The 15,073-nt window shown below is 41.1% G+C and overlaps 1 protein-coding gene across 2 annotated transcripts in view; it reads right to left on the bottom strand.

Moving 5' to 3' along the window:
• FAM81A (family with sequence similarity 81 member A) overlaps nucleotides 1-15,073 on the bottom strand; it is a 76,883-nt gene that overhangs the window by 47,052 nt on the left and 14,758 nt on the right. Inside the window, exons 2-3 of one of the 2 annotated variants that reach the window (XM_047738444.1) lie at nucleotides 10,724-10,791; nucleotides 9,000-9,273 (exon numbers count right to left, since the gene is read on the bottom strand). In XM_047738444.1, coding sequence (XP_047594400.1) covers nucleotides 9,000-9,273; nucleotides 10,724-10,770 — 321 coding nt within the window. In that variant the 5' untranslated portion in view covers nucleotides 10,771-10,791. Of the gene's footprint in view, nucleotides 1-8,999; nucleotides 9,274-10,694; nucleotides 10,792-15,073 lie in introns of both variants that reach the window. The other variant, XM_047738445.1, reaches the window with a different exon arrangement.

The following is a 15,073-nucleotide window of genomic DNA, read 5'->3' as shown; positions in this document are numbered from 1 at the left end:
CTGAGTACCTCCAGGGAAAAGCAGGGCATGGAAAGGATGGAGGGGTCACAGTATTTTCTGACATGAGACATAGGAGTGTTTGTATTTGTTTATGAAACACTTCTTTGCCATTGGTTAAGGGGATGGGAATGTGAGAATCATGATTTATCCCCAACGGCTTTGATCTGTCTCCCTCTCTAGACTTGGGTACAGAAAGAATATTAGCCCCCTAATATATCTCTACCCCTTTCCAAAATTGAAATCCTTAAGTTGGGGTTCTTCAATCTAGTAAAGATGCCAACTTGGGGATGGCAAGTCATTCAGCCTCTGGGATAAAACTGCTTTAGCACACAAAAAGAAAACTGGAAAGATCACTCTAAACACCAACACCACCTTCCAAAAACATGTATATTATCTATAGCGATCTTTTAAAATTCCTACACCCTTCTGATGTCACTTGAGTTCTCTGGTTGCAGGTAATGGAAACCTGACTCTGGACTAAGGGGGAAAGATGGAACTTATTGGAAGGATTCAGGGAGGGAGGCACATGACCAACAGGGCAGCTGGGGATGCAGACTGAAAGGGACGTAAAAGGTGTTCCCTAGAGTTCGGGCGGCAGGAACACTGGCCAGTGTCCTGCAGGCACAGGGGCTGCAAAGAAGATTCTCCAAGCATTCCCACTCCTTGGATCGCTCAGCTCAGGTTTCAGGTTCCAGGGAGTGAGAGTCTCAGTGCTCTGGAATCATTTATGGGTTCCAATCCTCTCCAGCTAAAAAGGTGATATGGCACCTGATGAACAGCTATCCAATCTGTAACCAATGGAAGAAAGGTAAACACCAAAAGGAACACAAGTTTTTGTAACCGAAAGAAATTGGAGGAGCACCTGGATGGCTCAGTTGGTTGAGTAAATGACTCTTGACTTCGGCTCAGGTCATGATCTCATTGTCATGAGATGGAACACCATGTCGGGCTCTGAGCTGGGCAAGGAGCCTGCTTAAGATTCTCTCTCTTCCTCTCCCTTTGCCCCTCCCCTTCCCTCTCCCCTTCTCTTAAAAAAAAAGAAAAAGAGAAAGAAAGAAAGAAAAAACAAGAAAAAAAAAGACAGAAAAGAAAAGAAATTGGAATCAATACTGTCGGTCATCAAAACAATAAAGATTTACTACATCCCCTGAATAACAAACACATAAACCTTTTCTTTAAACATCATAGGATACGCAGACATTTTAGAACCCTGAAGACATGTATTTTAATTAGGGTACAATTTTGAGTGAAACCCTGTCTTTGTAAAGGTATATGAGAATCTCAATGAACAGTGAAAGTTGGTAACCATGTGGTACACCAGAACCTCATTTAGGTATAAGCTAAGTGAGAATTACCACCAAAAAAATAAATAAATAAATAAACAATAAACAAAAAATAAAAAATAAAAAATTAACTATCCACACAGTAGCCATCAAAGAGTTGGGATAGCTATATTAATATCAGACAAAATTAAATTTAAGATAAGAAATATTACTATATATAAAGAAATATACTATATATATACAATAAAGAAAGACATTTTATTTTATTTAAAGATTTTATTTATTTGAGAGAGAGAGAGAGTGCACAAGGGAAGGGCTGAGAGAGATGCGGGGCTCCATCCCAGGATTCTGGGATCATGACCTGAGCCAAAAGCAGATGTTTAACCGACTGAGCCACCCAGGTGCCCTGAAAGAGAGACATTTCATAATGATGAAAAGGCCAATATATCATTTTGAATGTATATGTACTGAACAACAGAACCCTAAAACGCTTGAAGCAAAAACTAACAGAATTGAAAGTAGAAAAAGATAATTCAACAGTTAGAGCTGGAGACTTAAATAATTGATAGAACAAGAGTCAATAAATTTAAGAAACCAAAAAGTATATAAAAAGTATGTTCTCCACCCACATGGAATTAAATTAGAGCCCCACAATAGAAACAAGTTTTGGGAAATCCCAACCTCTGGAAATTAAACAACAGACTTATAAATAACACACAAGCCAAAAATAAAGTCACAAAAATATTTTCAACCGAATAAAAACAAAAATACAATACACCAAAATTCATGGGAAGCAGCTAAAGCAGTGCTTAGAGGACATGGTATAGCCTTAAACACCATTATCAGAAGAGACTAAAGATCTCAAACCAATTACCTAATCTTCCACCTTAAGAAACAAGAAAAAGAAAAGAAAACTAAATAAAAGCAAGCAGGAAAAAAGGACATCATATGGAGTTGAAATCAATGAAACAGAAAACAAAAAAGCAAGAGAAAAAATGAATAAAACAGAGTTGGTTCTCTGCAAGGATTAATGACTTAATCGGGTGAAGACAGCAATTCTCCCCAAATTGGTTTATACATTCAAAGCAATTTCTATCAAAATCTCAGTACGCTTGCAACTAAGAAAGAGATTTACTTTCATCAGTTTGTCTCAAAGAACACTTCCACACTTAAATTTTTTCATAATTATATAATAAAGTAATTATATAATCATAAAAAATTTCCAGTAATCTTTTCTATAGAAAACAAGCTGATCCTAAAATTTATATGAAAATGCAAATGCCCTAGAAAAGCCAAAACAATTCTGAAAAGGAAAACAAAGTTGAAGGCCTACAGTACCTGATTTCAAAATGTACTATAAAGCTAGAAATGAATTAAGGCAGTGTGGTATTGGGATAGGAAAACCATACAGATCAACGGGATCTAGAAAGAAACCCTTATATTTTATGGTCAATTGATTTTCGACAAAGGGAAAAATAGGAAACTTCTCCTTGGACATCTCTATGGGGGAAAAGTTAACTTAGACCTTTACTTCACTTTTTACATGAAGATGAACTCAAAAGAGATCACAGACCTAAATGAAAGAACTAAAACTAAAACTTCAGAAGAACACATAGGAAAAAATCTTTGACCATGGGTTAAGCAAACAGTTCTTAAGACACAACATGAAAAGTAAAAACCATAAAAACTGGTAAGCTAGACTTTATTAAAATAAAAAAAAATGTACTTCAAAAGACACCATTAGGAAAATGAAAATACAAGCCACAGAATAGGAGAAAGTACTTGCAAATCACATATATGATAAGGGATTTATATCTAGCCTATCTTAAGAACTTCTACAACTCAGTAATATGACAAATAACCCAATTTAAAAATGGGTTCTGATACATGCTACAACATTAAGCTACCTGAAATAACCCAAACACAAAAGAACAAATACTGTGTGATTCCACGTGTTTGGCATACCTAAGATAGGCAAATTCATAGAGACAGAAAGTAGAACCGAGGTTCTCAGGGGCTGAGATGGGTGTGGAATGGGGAGTTATGGTGTGGAATGGGGAGTTATTGTTTAATGGGAACACTGTTTCTGTTTGGGATGATTAAAAAGTTCAGTAAGTGGCTTGTGGCGATGGTTGTACACAACTGTATACTTAATGGCTAAAATGGTAAATATCTCACCACGATTTAAAAAACAATTTTAAAAAATGGGCAGAAGACTGGGTAGACACTTCACCAAAGCAGACATGCAAATGACCACTACATACATAAAAAGGTGCTCAGTGTCTTTAGTCATCGGGGAGACACAAATTAAACTACAGTGAAATACCACTGCACAGCGGCTGGAATGACTGTAATCCGAGAGACAGAATACCTAGTGTTGATAAGGATGTGGACAAACAAGAAATCTCATACATTGCTGATAAGATTGTAAAATGTGTATAGCCACTTTAGAAAATTATTTGGCTATGTTTTAAAAAGTTAAATATAAACAGGGCGCCTGGGTGGCTCAGTGTGTTGAGCATCTGCCTTCGGCTCAGGTCATGATCTCAGGGTCCTGGGATCAAACCACATATCAGGCTCCCTGCTCAGGGAGAAGCCTGCTTCTCCCTCTCCCCCTGCCACTCCCCCTGCTTGTGTTCTCTCTCTCTCTGTCAAATAAATAAATAAAATCTTAAAAAAAAAAAAAAAAAAGGTTAAACACAAGCTTACGTTTTAAAATTTAAATATAAGCTTACTTTTTAAAATTTTATTTATTTATTTTTTTAAGATTTTATTTATTTATTTGACAGAGACACAGCAAGAGAGGGAACACAAGCAGGGAGAGAAAAAGAGAGAGAAGCAGGCTTCCCACTGAGCAGGAAGCCTGATGCGGGGCTCGATCAAAGGACCCTGGGATCATGACCTGAGCCGAGGGCAGATGCCCAAAGACGGAGTCACCCAGGAGCCCCAAACATAGCTTACTTTAAGACTCAGGAATTCCACTCCTAGCAATTTGCCCAAGAGAAATGAAAACATGTCCACCCAGGCTTGTACACAAGTGTTCATTCATAGCAGCTTTACTTGTAATAGTTAAGACCTGGAGACAATCCAGGTGTCCATAAATTAATGAATAGATATGCAAGATGTGGTATAGCCACACAACAGGATATTACTCAGAAAGAAACAAGAGATAAGCTACAGGCACACCTTAATCTACTGTGCTTCCCAGATACTGTGTTTTTTTTACAAATGGCAGATCTGTGGCACACTACATTAAGCAGGTGTATCTCTGCCATTTTTCTTTTCTTTTTTTTATTTTTTAGAAGATTTTATTTATTTATTTGACAGGCAGAGATCACAAGTAGGCAGAGAGGCAGGCAGAGAGAGAGGGGGAAGCAGGCTCCCCACTGAGCAGAGAGCCCGATGCGGGGCTCGATCCCAGGACCCTGCGATCATGACCTGAGCCGAAGGCAGAGGCTTAACCCACTCAGTCAGGCAGGCACCCTCTGCCATTTTTCTAACAGCATTTGTTCACTTCATGTTTCTACGTCACATTTTGGTAATTCTCACAATATTTCAAACTTTCTCATTATTACTGTATTTATTATGGTGATCTGTGATTTTTGGCACCCCACAAACTGCATTCATGTAAGACAGTGAACTTAATCATTAAACGTGTGTGTGCTCTGACCGCTCCACCAACCAGCCATTCCTCCATCTCTCTCCCTCTCCTCCGGCTCCCCTGTTCCCTGCACTACAACAGTACTGAAATTAGGCCAGCGAATAACCCTGCAATGGCCACGAAGAGTTCAAGTGAAAGGAAGAGTTGCACATGTCTCAATCCATTTTTTATTTTCTTTTAAATTTATTTATTTGAGAGAGAGAGAGAGAGTGAGCATGAGTGGGGGTCGGGGCGGGGGGGCAGAAGGAGATGGAGAGAGAATCCCAAGCAGACTCCACAATGAGTGCGGAGCCCAGTGCGGGGCTGGATCTCATAACCATGAGACCATGACTTGAGCCAAAACCACGAGTCAGGCACTTAGCCAACCGTGCCACCAGGGTGTCCCACACGTCTCTCCTTTTAAATCAAAAGCTAGAAATGATGAAGCTCAGTAAGGAAGGCATGTTCAAAGCCAAGACGGGCTAAAAGCTAAGTCTCCTGGGTCAAGCAGTTAACCAAGTCGTGAACACAAAGGAAAAGTTTTTGAAGGAAATTACAAGGGCTACTCCAGTGAATGCACAAATGATAAGAAAGACAAACAGACTTGTCGCTGATACAGAGAAAGTTTTAGTGGTCTGGACAGAAGATCAAATCAGCCACAGCACTCCTGTAAACCAAAGCCTAATCCAGAGCAAGGCCCTAACTCTCTTTAAATCTGTGAAGGCTGAGAGGTGAGGACGCTGCTGAAGAAAAATCTGAAGCTAGCAGAGACTGGTTCATGAGGTTTTTGTTGTTGTTTTTTTTTTAAAGATTTTATTTATTTATTTGACAGAGATCACAACTAGGCAGAGAGGCAGGCAGAGAGAGAGGGTGGGGAAGCAGGCTCCCTGCCAAGCAGAGAGCCCGATGCAGGGCTAGATCCCAGAACCCTGGGATCACAACCCGAGCCAAAGGCAGAGGCTTTAACCCACTGAGCCACCCAGGCACCCCTGATTCATGAGGTTTAAGGAAGGAAGCTGTTTCTGTAATACAAAATGCAAAGAAACAACACTGCTGATACAGAGGCTACAGCCAGTTATGCAGAAGGATCTAGTTAAGATGATGAATAGAGGTGGTTACACTAAGCAACAGATTTTCAGTATAAATGAAATGGACTTCCATTGGAAGAAGATGCCATCTAGGACAGGAAAAGTCAATGCCTGGCTTCAAAGCTTCAATGGACAGGCTGACTGTCTTGTTAGGAGCTAAGAGAGCTGGTGACCCGCAGTTGAAGCCAGTGCTCATTGACCGTTCTGAAAATCCTAGGGCCCTTAAGAATTATGATAATCTGGGGCACCTGGGTGGCTCAGTGGGTTAAGCCGCTGCCTTCGGCTCAGGTCATGATCCCAGGTCCTGGGTTCGAGCCCCACATCGGGCTTTCTGCTCAGCGGGGAGCCTGCTTCCTCCTCTCTCTCTGCCTGCCTCTCTGCTTACTTGTGATTTCTCTCTGTCAAATAAATAAATAAAATCTTAAAAAAAAAAAAAAGAATTATGATAATCTACTCTGCCTGTGCTCTCTGTCAGTGGAACAAAGCCTGGATGACAGCACATCCTTTTACAACATGGTTTACCGAGTATTTTGAACCCAATTTTGAGATCTACTGCTCAGAAAAAAAGATCCCTTTCCAAAGCTTGCTGCTCACAAACAGTGCACCTGGTCACTCAAGAGTTCTGAAGGGGACAGACCATGAGATTCGTGTTGTTTTCACACCTGCTCACACACTACCCATTCTGCAGCCATGGATCAAGGAACACATTTAACTTTCAAGTCATATTATTTAAGAAACACATTTCACAGGACTAGAGCTACCATGAAGAGTGATGCCTTCTGGAAGTCCCTTTGGGAAGGGTTCACCATTCTACATGCTGTTAAGGACATTTGTGTTTATGGGAAGAGGTCAGAATATCAACATTAGCAGGAGTTTGGAAGAAGTTGATTGCAACCCTCATGGATGACTTTGAGGGGTTCAGGACTTCAGGGGAGGAAGTAACTGCAGATGTGGTAGAAACAGCAAGAGAACTGGAATTAGAAGTGGAGCCTGCAGAGGGGACTGAGTTGCTGCCGTCTCATGACGAAGCATGAAGAGCTGCTTCTTATGGAAGCGCAAAGAAAGTGGTTTCTTGAGATGGCATCTACTCTTAGTAAAGATGCTGTGAAGACTCTTGAAATGACAACAAAACATTTAGAATATTACATAAACCTAATGGATAAAACTTTAGAAAGAAGTTTCACTGTGGGTAAAATAGTATCAACACCATCGTGTGTATGGAGAAACTGTTCATGAAACGAGAACCAATCAATACGGCAAACTCTATCACTGTCTTATTTTTAAGAACTTGCCACAGCCACCCCAACTTCAGCAACCCCCACCCCAATCAGTCAGTGGCCATCCACCTCGAGGCAAGACCCTCCAGCAGCAAAATGATTATGACTCACTGGAAGATCAGATGATGGTTACCAGTTTTTAGCAGTAAAGTATTTTACTTATTTATTTTAATTTCTTTTTCCAACAGCAATAAAGTGGTTTTTGTTTTTTAAGATGGTTTATTTGCGAGAGAGAGCGAGCGAGCGAGCACGAGGAGGGAGAGAGAGAGGGATGAGATGAGCAGGGAGCCCAACGTGGGGCTCGATCCTAGGACCCTGCGATCATGACCTGAGCCTGAGGCAGATGATTAACCAACTGAGCCACCCAGGCTCCCCAATAAAGTGTTTTTAAATTTAGGTATGTGCATTTTCTTGACATAATGCTTCAGTACACTTTATGGATTACAGTACAGTATAGCACAGTATAGTCTAAACATGACTTTTATATGCACTGGGAAAACCAAAACATTCATTTGACTTGTTGTATTGCAATATTTGCTTTATCATGGTGATCTGGAGCCAAACCTGTTATATCTCGGAGGTTTAACTGCACTGATACAGGCTAGAACATGGCTGAACTTCAGAAATGTTATACTAGGTGAAAAAAGTCAGTTGCAAAAGACTCCATATTATAAGACTCCATTTATACGGAATGTCCAGAAAAGACACATTTAGAGACAGAAAGCAGATGAGTGGTTGCCTGGGCCCTGGGGAGATGTGGGGATTGACTGAACACAGATCTATACAAATATTGGGGGTGATGGAAATGTTCTATGACTGAATCATGTTGATGGTTGCACAATTCTATAAATTTTCTAAAAATACTGAATTGTATACTTACACTGGGTGGACTTCTGTGCCTTATAACTCATACCTCAATAGAACCATTAAAAGTAAATAAACACAATCTGATGCTGAAAATTTCAGGAAGCATAACTCAGATACAATCTCTATGACTTGAATCAAAGGTTCTCCTTAATCTATCCACATTCCTCTTCCTTATATATTTAAAAATTACAGGTGAAGGACATTACCAGTGTTCAGAGCCTAAATGATCTTAAGCTCCTGAACGAAACTGTGCAGTCCCTGTGACTGTTCAAAAAACAGCAGCAGATTTAGATATCTTAAAATTTTTGACCATATTGGCCTTTTACTGGGCTCATTTCAGAGAAAAAAAAAAAGCAATAAAAGGGAAGTCTGAGAAGCAAATCAAATCCCAAAATTGTTTGAGTAATAAACCATATTATATATAATCATTATAGCCTAGAAACATTTAATCTGAAGCAGGAAAGGCTGACCTAGTAATTGACTTAATAGCTATCTTCAATGATACGAAGGGTTTCATGGAGAAACTATTTGACTAGTTCTTCTCTCTCTCCATTGAGAGCGAAACAAAACAAAGTGATTTAATAGTCAGCAAGGTAAATTTAGATTAAACATAAATAACACTGACAGTAACTGCTATCAAATACTGAAATAAATTTAATTAGGATATTTGCTCAAGCTGTTTCCTTGGTGATCACTAGAACACACAGACAGAAAGCTCTGGTCTGAACGTATTACTTGCCTGGGAGGCAGAAAGTCGACTTGCTGACCCCAGGCCCCCACGCGGGGAGGAGCAGGTCCGAGCAGAAGGCAGGCAGCCACCCTGACTTTCCCACACTTCACTCACCTCAATATCCCGATTGAGCTGCTTCACAATAGCAGTTATGTTTCTGATGTGCTCCTCCAAGAAAAGCCTGGCCAAGCGGTCTCCGCCCCCTTTGTTCTGCATTTTCTGTAAACTGCTAACAATGTCGTCCTTAATCCGGAAGGCGTGCTCCACAAGGGCCGCGGTTGTCTTCTCGTGACAGAGGATCCTATCTTCCAGTTGTTCCACGAGGCTTACAGATGAGTAGGGTGCCATGGTCAGGGACTGGCTGTGTCGGGGCATGGTTCTAACTCGCCTGTGGAAGGGAGCCACATTGCAAGGTTGTTCACTGGGAAAAAGTCATTTTCAAAAACCCAGATTCAAGACTGCCCAGAAAAGTAAATGCAAATTCTCTCGCCCTACAAGGTAAATGGGGCTTGAGGCAGGGTTTCTGCCACAAGGAGTTTTCTTGGTGAGCCGGGCATCTTGAAACAATCATACTCAGAGTCTTAACCGTGCAGGTAGCAGGCTTGATGACCTCCAAAAGCAAGAGGCTGGTGGAATTGGGCATGCTGACATGTGCCCAATTCCAATCTAAGCTTATGGAGACCAAGCTTATCGGGACGCCTGGGTGGCTCAGTTGGTTAAGCATCTCAACTCTTGATTTCAGCTCAGGTCATGATCTCAGGGTCCTGAGATCAAGCCCCGCGTTGGGCTCTCCACTCAGTGGGGAGTCTGCTTCTTTCTCTTTCTCTCCACCCCAGTCCCGCCCCTTCCCTCCCCACTCCCTGCTCACACATGCACATGCTCGCTCGCGCTCTCTTTCTAAAATAAATAAATCTTTAAAAAAAAAATCTATAAAGATCAAGCATATTCACAAAGTCTCCTGACATGCCCTCCTCCCCTATTCCCCTACAGCAGTTCTTTAACATAATAACGAACTCTAAATGCCTACAAGGGTCAGGCCCATCACATGTAATACAACAGGGAGGGGACTTAGGAGACCTGGAAAAGGCACTCCTCCACTAAAGGCAGCTACAATTTTCCTCCATCCACGAGTGACCATCTGGGAATGCAGGTCTATTTTTTCAGATTATGTCATATTTCAAAAAAAGCTGGAAATTCAGACTTGTATGTGAAATCACCTGATTTTTAAATGTTAACAAGTCATTTTAAAAGTATTTAAGGGGCGCCTGGGTGGCTCAGTGGGTTAAGCCGCTGCCTTCGGTTCAGGTCGTGATCTCCGGGTCCTGGGATCGAGCCCCGCATCGGGCTCTCTGCTCAGCGGGGAGCCTGCTTCCTCCTCTCTCTGCCTGCCTCTCTGCCTGCTTGTGATCTCTCTGTCAAATAAATAAATAAAATCTTAAAAAAAAAAAAAAGTATTTAAGATAATGCAGGCCAAACAGTGTGCTTCCATGAGCCAATTCTGGTCTATGGACCCTCAATCTGCAACTTCTGATTTAAAATGGTTAGTGGGACATTAGCCCTCAAGGCTCCAGAGCTGCATTTTCCTAGGGACCAGAAGTACAGCTGTACTGTAAAGTTATTATGAAGTCTCCACTTCTCACTATCACTGAGCAGATCCTACAAATTGGATGCTGGAGAGGGACGCAACTGTACTTCTCTTGCCCTTGACAAAATCATCCCTGGGTAATGTAACAGCCACAAAATTTCATTTATAATAACCATCACACCCACTAGCAGCCCTCATGGGATTGGTGGAAAGGAAAAGTATACCTTAGATGCATATTTTCCATATATTATACCTTTCCTCAGTGACGAGAGAAGGAAATGCAGTGCTCCGTTGGGCCATTTTCTTTTTAATAATTTACATCTGTTGAAAAAAATAATCATTAAATTATTTAACAGTTTATATCTGGAATTGAAATGACATCTAAACCTTATTATTAAGTTACTAAGTGGATTGTAAATTATGCTGACACACCGATCAGTTATATTATTTTTAGTATATGTGCTGCCGAAGCGAGCACGATCAGTTATATTATTAAATGTCTTATGTCCTATACATGAAATAAACAGTAAATGCTTCCAAATAAGGAGAAAAGAATCAAGCAAAATAAAAATTAATACTGCTAAGCCTTGCTAGATAGATAGATCACTGGGGACTGTTAAGCAGATTTTCTTGAAATTTCCTCCCCCTCCGCCCCGTAACTGCATTTTAAGCTTGAGAAACCACTTTTACAGAAACGAGATAGTTTCTTTCCTTTTTTTTTTTTAAGATTTTATTTATTTATTTGAGAGAGAGAGAGTGGGAGAGAGCATGAGAGGGGAGAAGGTCAGAGGGAGAAGCAGATTCCCCATGGAGCTGGGAGCCCGATGAGGGACTGGATCCCGGGACTCTGGGATCATGACCAGAGCTGAAGGCAGTTAGTTGCTTACCCAACTGAGTCACCCAGGTGCCCACAAGACAGTTTCTTTAAAGGCTTTATTCAATCATGTCAGGTAGGAAACTACCTTAGTAAATCTGATCACAGCAACTTTAGCAAATTCCATAGCAAATTAAGAGAGCACTTACTTCTAAATTAATCGTAAATCAAAAAATACATCATCAATTGGATCTAATTTGGAGGAGCCTATCTATCCATGAAGAGAATGTGATTGATATTCCTTAAAATTGTTTTTAATAAGATATCATCATTCATATTATATCTTGCCTGTAAGGAACATTTGGCCATCCTAACACATTAGAAATTTGAGCAAAACTGGAGAGTTTTTAAAATATTTTGTTACTTAGGTTTCTCAATACTGCTGTTAATTGCCTTAAAACAATGAATGCCTAGTAACTGTGATCTGATTCAGTAATTAGTTCTCATTTAGATGCTGGATTCAGAGAGCATTTCTGATTGAAACCATTGTTTTGGCATCAACTCTTCCAGTGTCTTATTTTTAGAGTTTCAAAATGTGAACATTTCATTTTCCTAGACAAAGAACTTTGAATTCAAACAAATTACATTTAAGAAAAAAAGCAATTCATGCCAAACAAGTTATGATGCCAAAGGAGATCTTCAGCTCTTACGATAATCATCTCTGTCATTAAGACTACATGAAATCAGGCCAATGTGGAAATGTTAAGATTTAGAATCATAGAATCTTTACCATTTTAAAGTTGTAATATACCTTAGTTGAGATATTAATCTATGGAATAGCCCAATCTAAGAAACATTTATCTGGCATCTATGATACAGCTGAGTAACCTAAATATATACAACAAAATCCGGACCCCTCAGGGACTTCACAGCCTACAGAGAAAGACAGATATCTAAGCCAACCATGAAGCAATGGGATAAATGGCTATGAACAAAAACACACAGGGAGGAAAAAAGGAGAGGCCTTACTTTCCCCTGGGTAGGAAAGAGAGCTCGGAGGACAGAAACAAATGAAAATGAATAGGATTTCCCAAAGTACAGAATAGAGAGATTGTTCTACACCTTCTTTCCTTAAGACTCCACCATCACATCCACCTTCTATGCTCTCAGAATGCTCTCTGGCCTGGTCCATTCTTCCAACCGCATGCAGTGCCACTCTAGCCAATGCTAACCCTCCCCATTGCTACTCTACCCACCACTGTCCTTGAATATGTCATGAACTCTTCTGCCTTCACACCTTTGTCTGTGAGCTCTATGGGAAACACTCTTCTCTCTGCCTCCAGAGAAAACTCCTATTCATCCCTTAAGGCCCCTCTGCCCTTCAGTTCAATAAAATACCTCCCTTGTTTGTATTTCTTCAGCACTTTACTCGGTATGTTTTTATACTACCTATTACACTATTATTTTTAGCTATTTAATAATCTGTCTCCCCTACTGAACTACATGCTCCTTCAGGGCATATTTCAAATCTTAATGGACACAGAGCTGACCTAGAACTCTCCATACGTGTCTGTTAATGGGAGCGTGACTTACATCCCAGTATCAGAAAGGGAGCAATGAAGGCATTAGAGAGTGTTTAGTTAAAAAGTATAGTTCTTTACTGAGACTGCACCCAAACAGCCACTCAATATAATATTTGTAAAAGAATGGACACTTTTGGAACCCCCTTCTCTGAAGGTCATTTCATCCTTCTGGAATTTTCCTGCCTGAGCTAAAGAAGTCCAGCCACATCAACTTGCTGGAAAAGGAGTCTATCCACCACTCTGGCTGAGATTGCTTTTCAGTAACAAACCTATTACAAAGTACTATGCACTCTCTAGGACAGGAAATGTCACATGGCATGAGGTCACAACACACACTGTGGTCTGTTCAGAACTGGTGCCCTCTTCAAGAAATGTGGTGGGAATTTGTTTGTGAGCTTGCTTGGTTGGTTAGTGTCGTGATTCTTTACCAGACAATGGGACCTATATTACAAAGAAATAAGGATTAAAATAAATAAGTCACTGGGTTAAATAACTTCTCAAAGATCATTTCCAGATCTTCCCATTGTCAATTCCGGCTGACCTGCCTGTGGTCATCAGTCCCTCCACTTTTATAAATCTGAGCTCTAGAACTACAAGTGGTAGGTCCTACAACACTATTAGGCAGATCTAGGCTGTCTACTGGTCTGACCCTGCTGTGTTTTGCTGTTATAATATTAATCCCCAGCTTATGAGTTTAAAAAACTTGGGAAAATTAGGGGAAGGGACAGGTAGGCAAAGCAAGGAGAGAAGAAGAGTTGAAAGAAATGTAAAAAAGTAAAAACCACAATACCCAATATCAATAGAGTTTGGGAGTTCCCAAAAGAGTAAAGGAAAATACTCTTATCTAAACCAAAATAATTAATTATGATTATGAGGATTCTCATTAGATTTTTATAAGTAAGATGACACTAAGGGCACCTGGGTGGCTCAGGTGGTTAAGCATCTGCTCTTGATTTTGGCTCGGGTCATTATATCCAGGTGGTATCCAGAGCCCGGCTTTGGGCTCTGCACTCAATGGGAAGTCTGCTTGGATTCTCTCTTCCCTCTGTCCCCTCCCTGCTCTCTAAAATAAATACATCTTTTGAAAAATAAAGTAAGATGACACTGGGTAGAAATACCTCCAGTATCATCAAATGTGAAATAACACATGATTTTTGCTAATGGCAGTTTTAACTTTCAGAAAAATTCAATGTCAATCATGTAAAAATTTAGTTTTTCATTTTACTATCAAAATACAGTACTGATGGGTTCTGCTAGGTGTCAGAATTTTAAAAAAAATAGGCAAAGCACTTATGAATAAAGTGGTTGTAATCTGGTGGTAGGGGGAAAAGTCTATTTTCTTATAGTTAAAAATAGAGGGAAAGGAGAGAGAGCAGAGAACAGATGAAGGTGTGCCTAGAAAGACAGGTGGGAGGGAATCGTGCTATAACTTAGCTCTGACCCACGCTCAGGGCTTGGACTTCATCCTGGGCAGTACTGGGGCAGACGGGTGACTGGACCAGGGCTGGAATGGGAAAGGCAAGCTGAGGGAGGGTCAGAAGAGAGGAGAGGTCCCAGGACCAGGAACTCAGCTGGGGAGGGCGGGGCCTGGGGAGGAGCTTCTGCCTTCCTCTCTCCTCCCTCTTGCTTTTCCCACTGCTCTGGCCTCTCCACTTCCTTTTCCTACACCTCAGGGCTCCCCCTGCATTTTCCTTTGCCCCTTCCATTTTCTTAGCCTGGCATTCCCACTGTCCATTCTCCTTCCCCCTTCTGACTGTGCTTTCCCCGCCTCTCCTCCTCCCACTTTGTGCAACCGCACATACACTTGTCCAGCGCGGAAAGCACTGTGAGGTCAGTGAGGTCAGAAAGACCCTTATTTGAAGGCTGGCTTCCCCGCTGTGATCTTAGCAGGCTGGCCTTAGCCTGTTGGCCTGGGGACCTCATACATAATAGCTGCTCACTCTCAACAAGTGTTAACCCCTGTCCGACCCTCCGGAGCATCCTCTCGGGCATTCGTAGAATTCATCCTCACAATTGGCAAAGGAGTGCTCTTATCATCACCGTTTACACAGCGGAAACAGACTTAGAAAGGTTCAGGAACTGGCCCAACCACACGCAGGGATTTGGACTTGGGCCTCTGCCTCTTCCTCACCAGGCATTACCCACAGGAGGACTATAGGAATCCACAACACTGCCTGGCTTAGGGCACTCCACAAGCTCCCAGGAA

The sequence above is a fragment of the Lutra lutra genome, chromosome 7, assembly GCF_902655055.1.
Source record: "Lutra lutra chromosome 7, mLutLut1.2, whole genome shotgun sequence".
NCBI lineage: Eukaryota > Metazoa > Chordata > Mammalia > Carnivora > Mustelidae > Lutra > Lutra lutra.
Note: the sequence above shows the minus strand (reverse complement) of the source record. Positions and strands in the feature narration are given on the sequence as shown.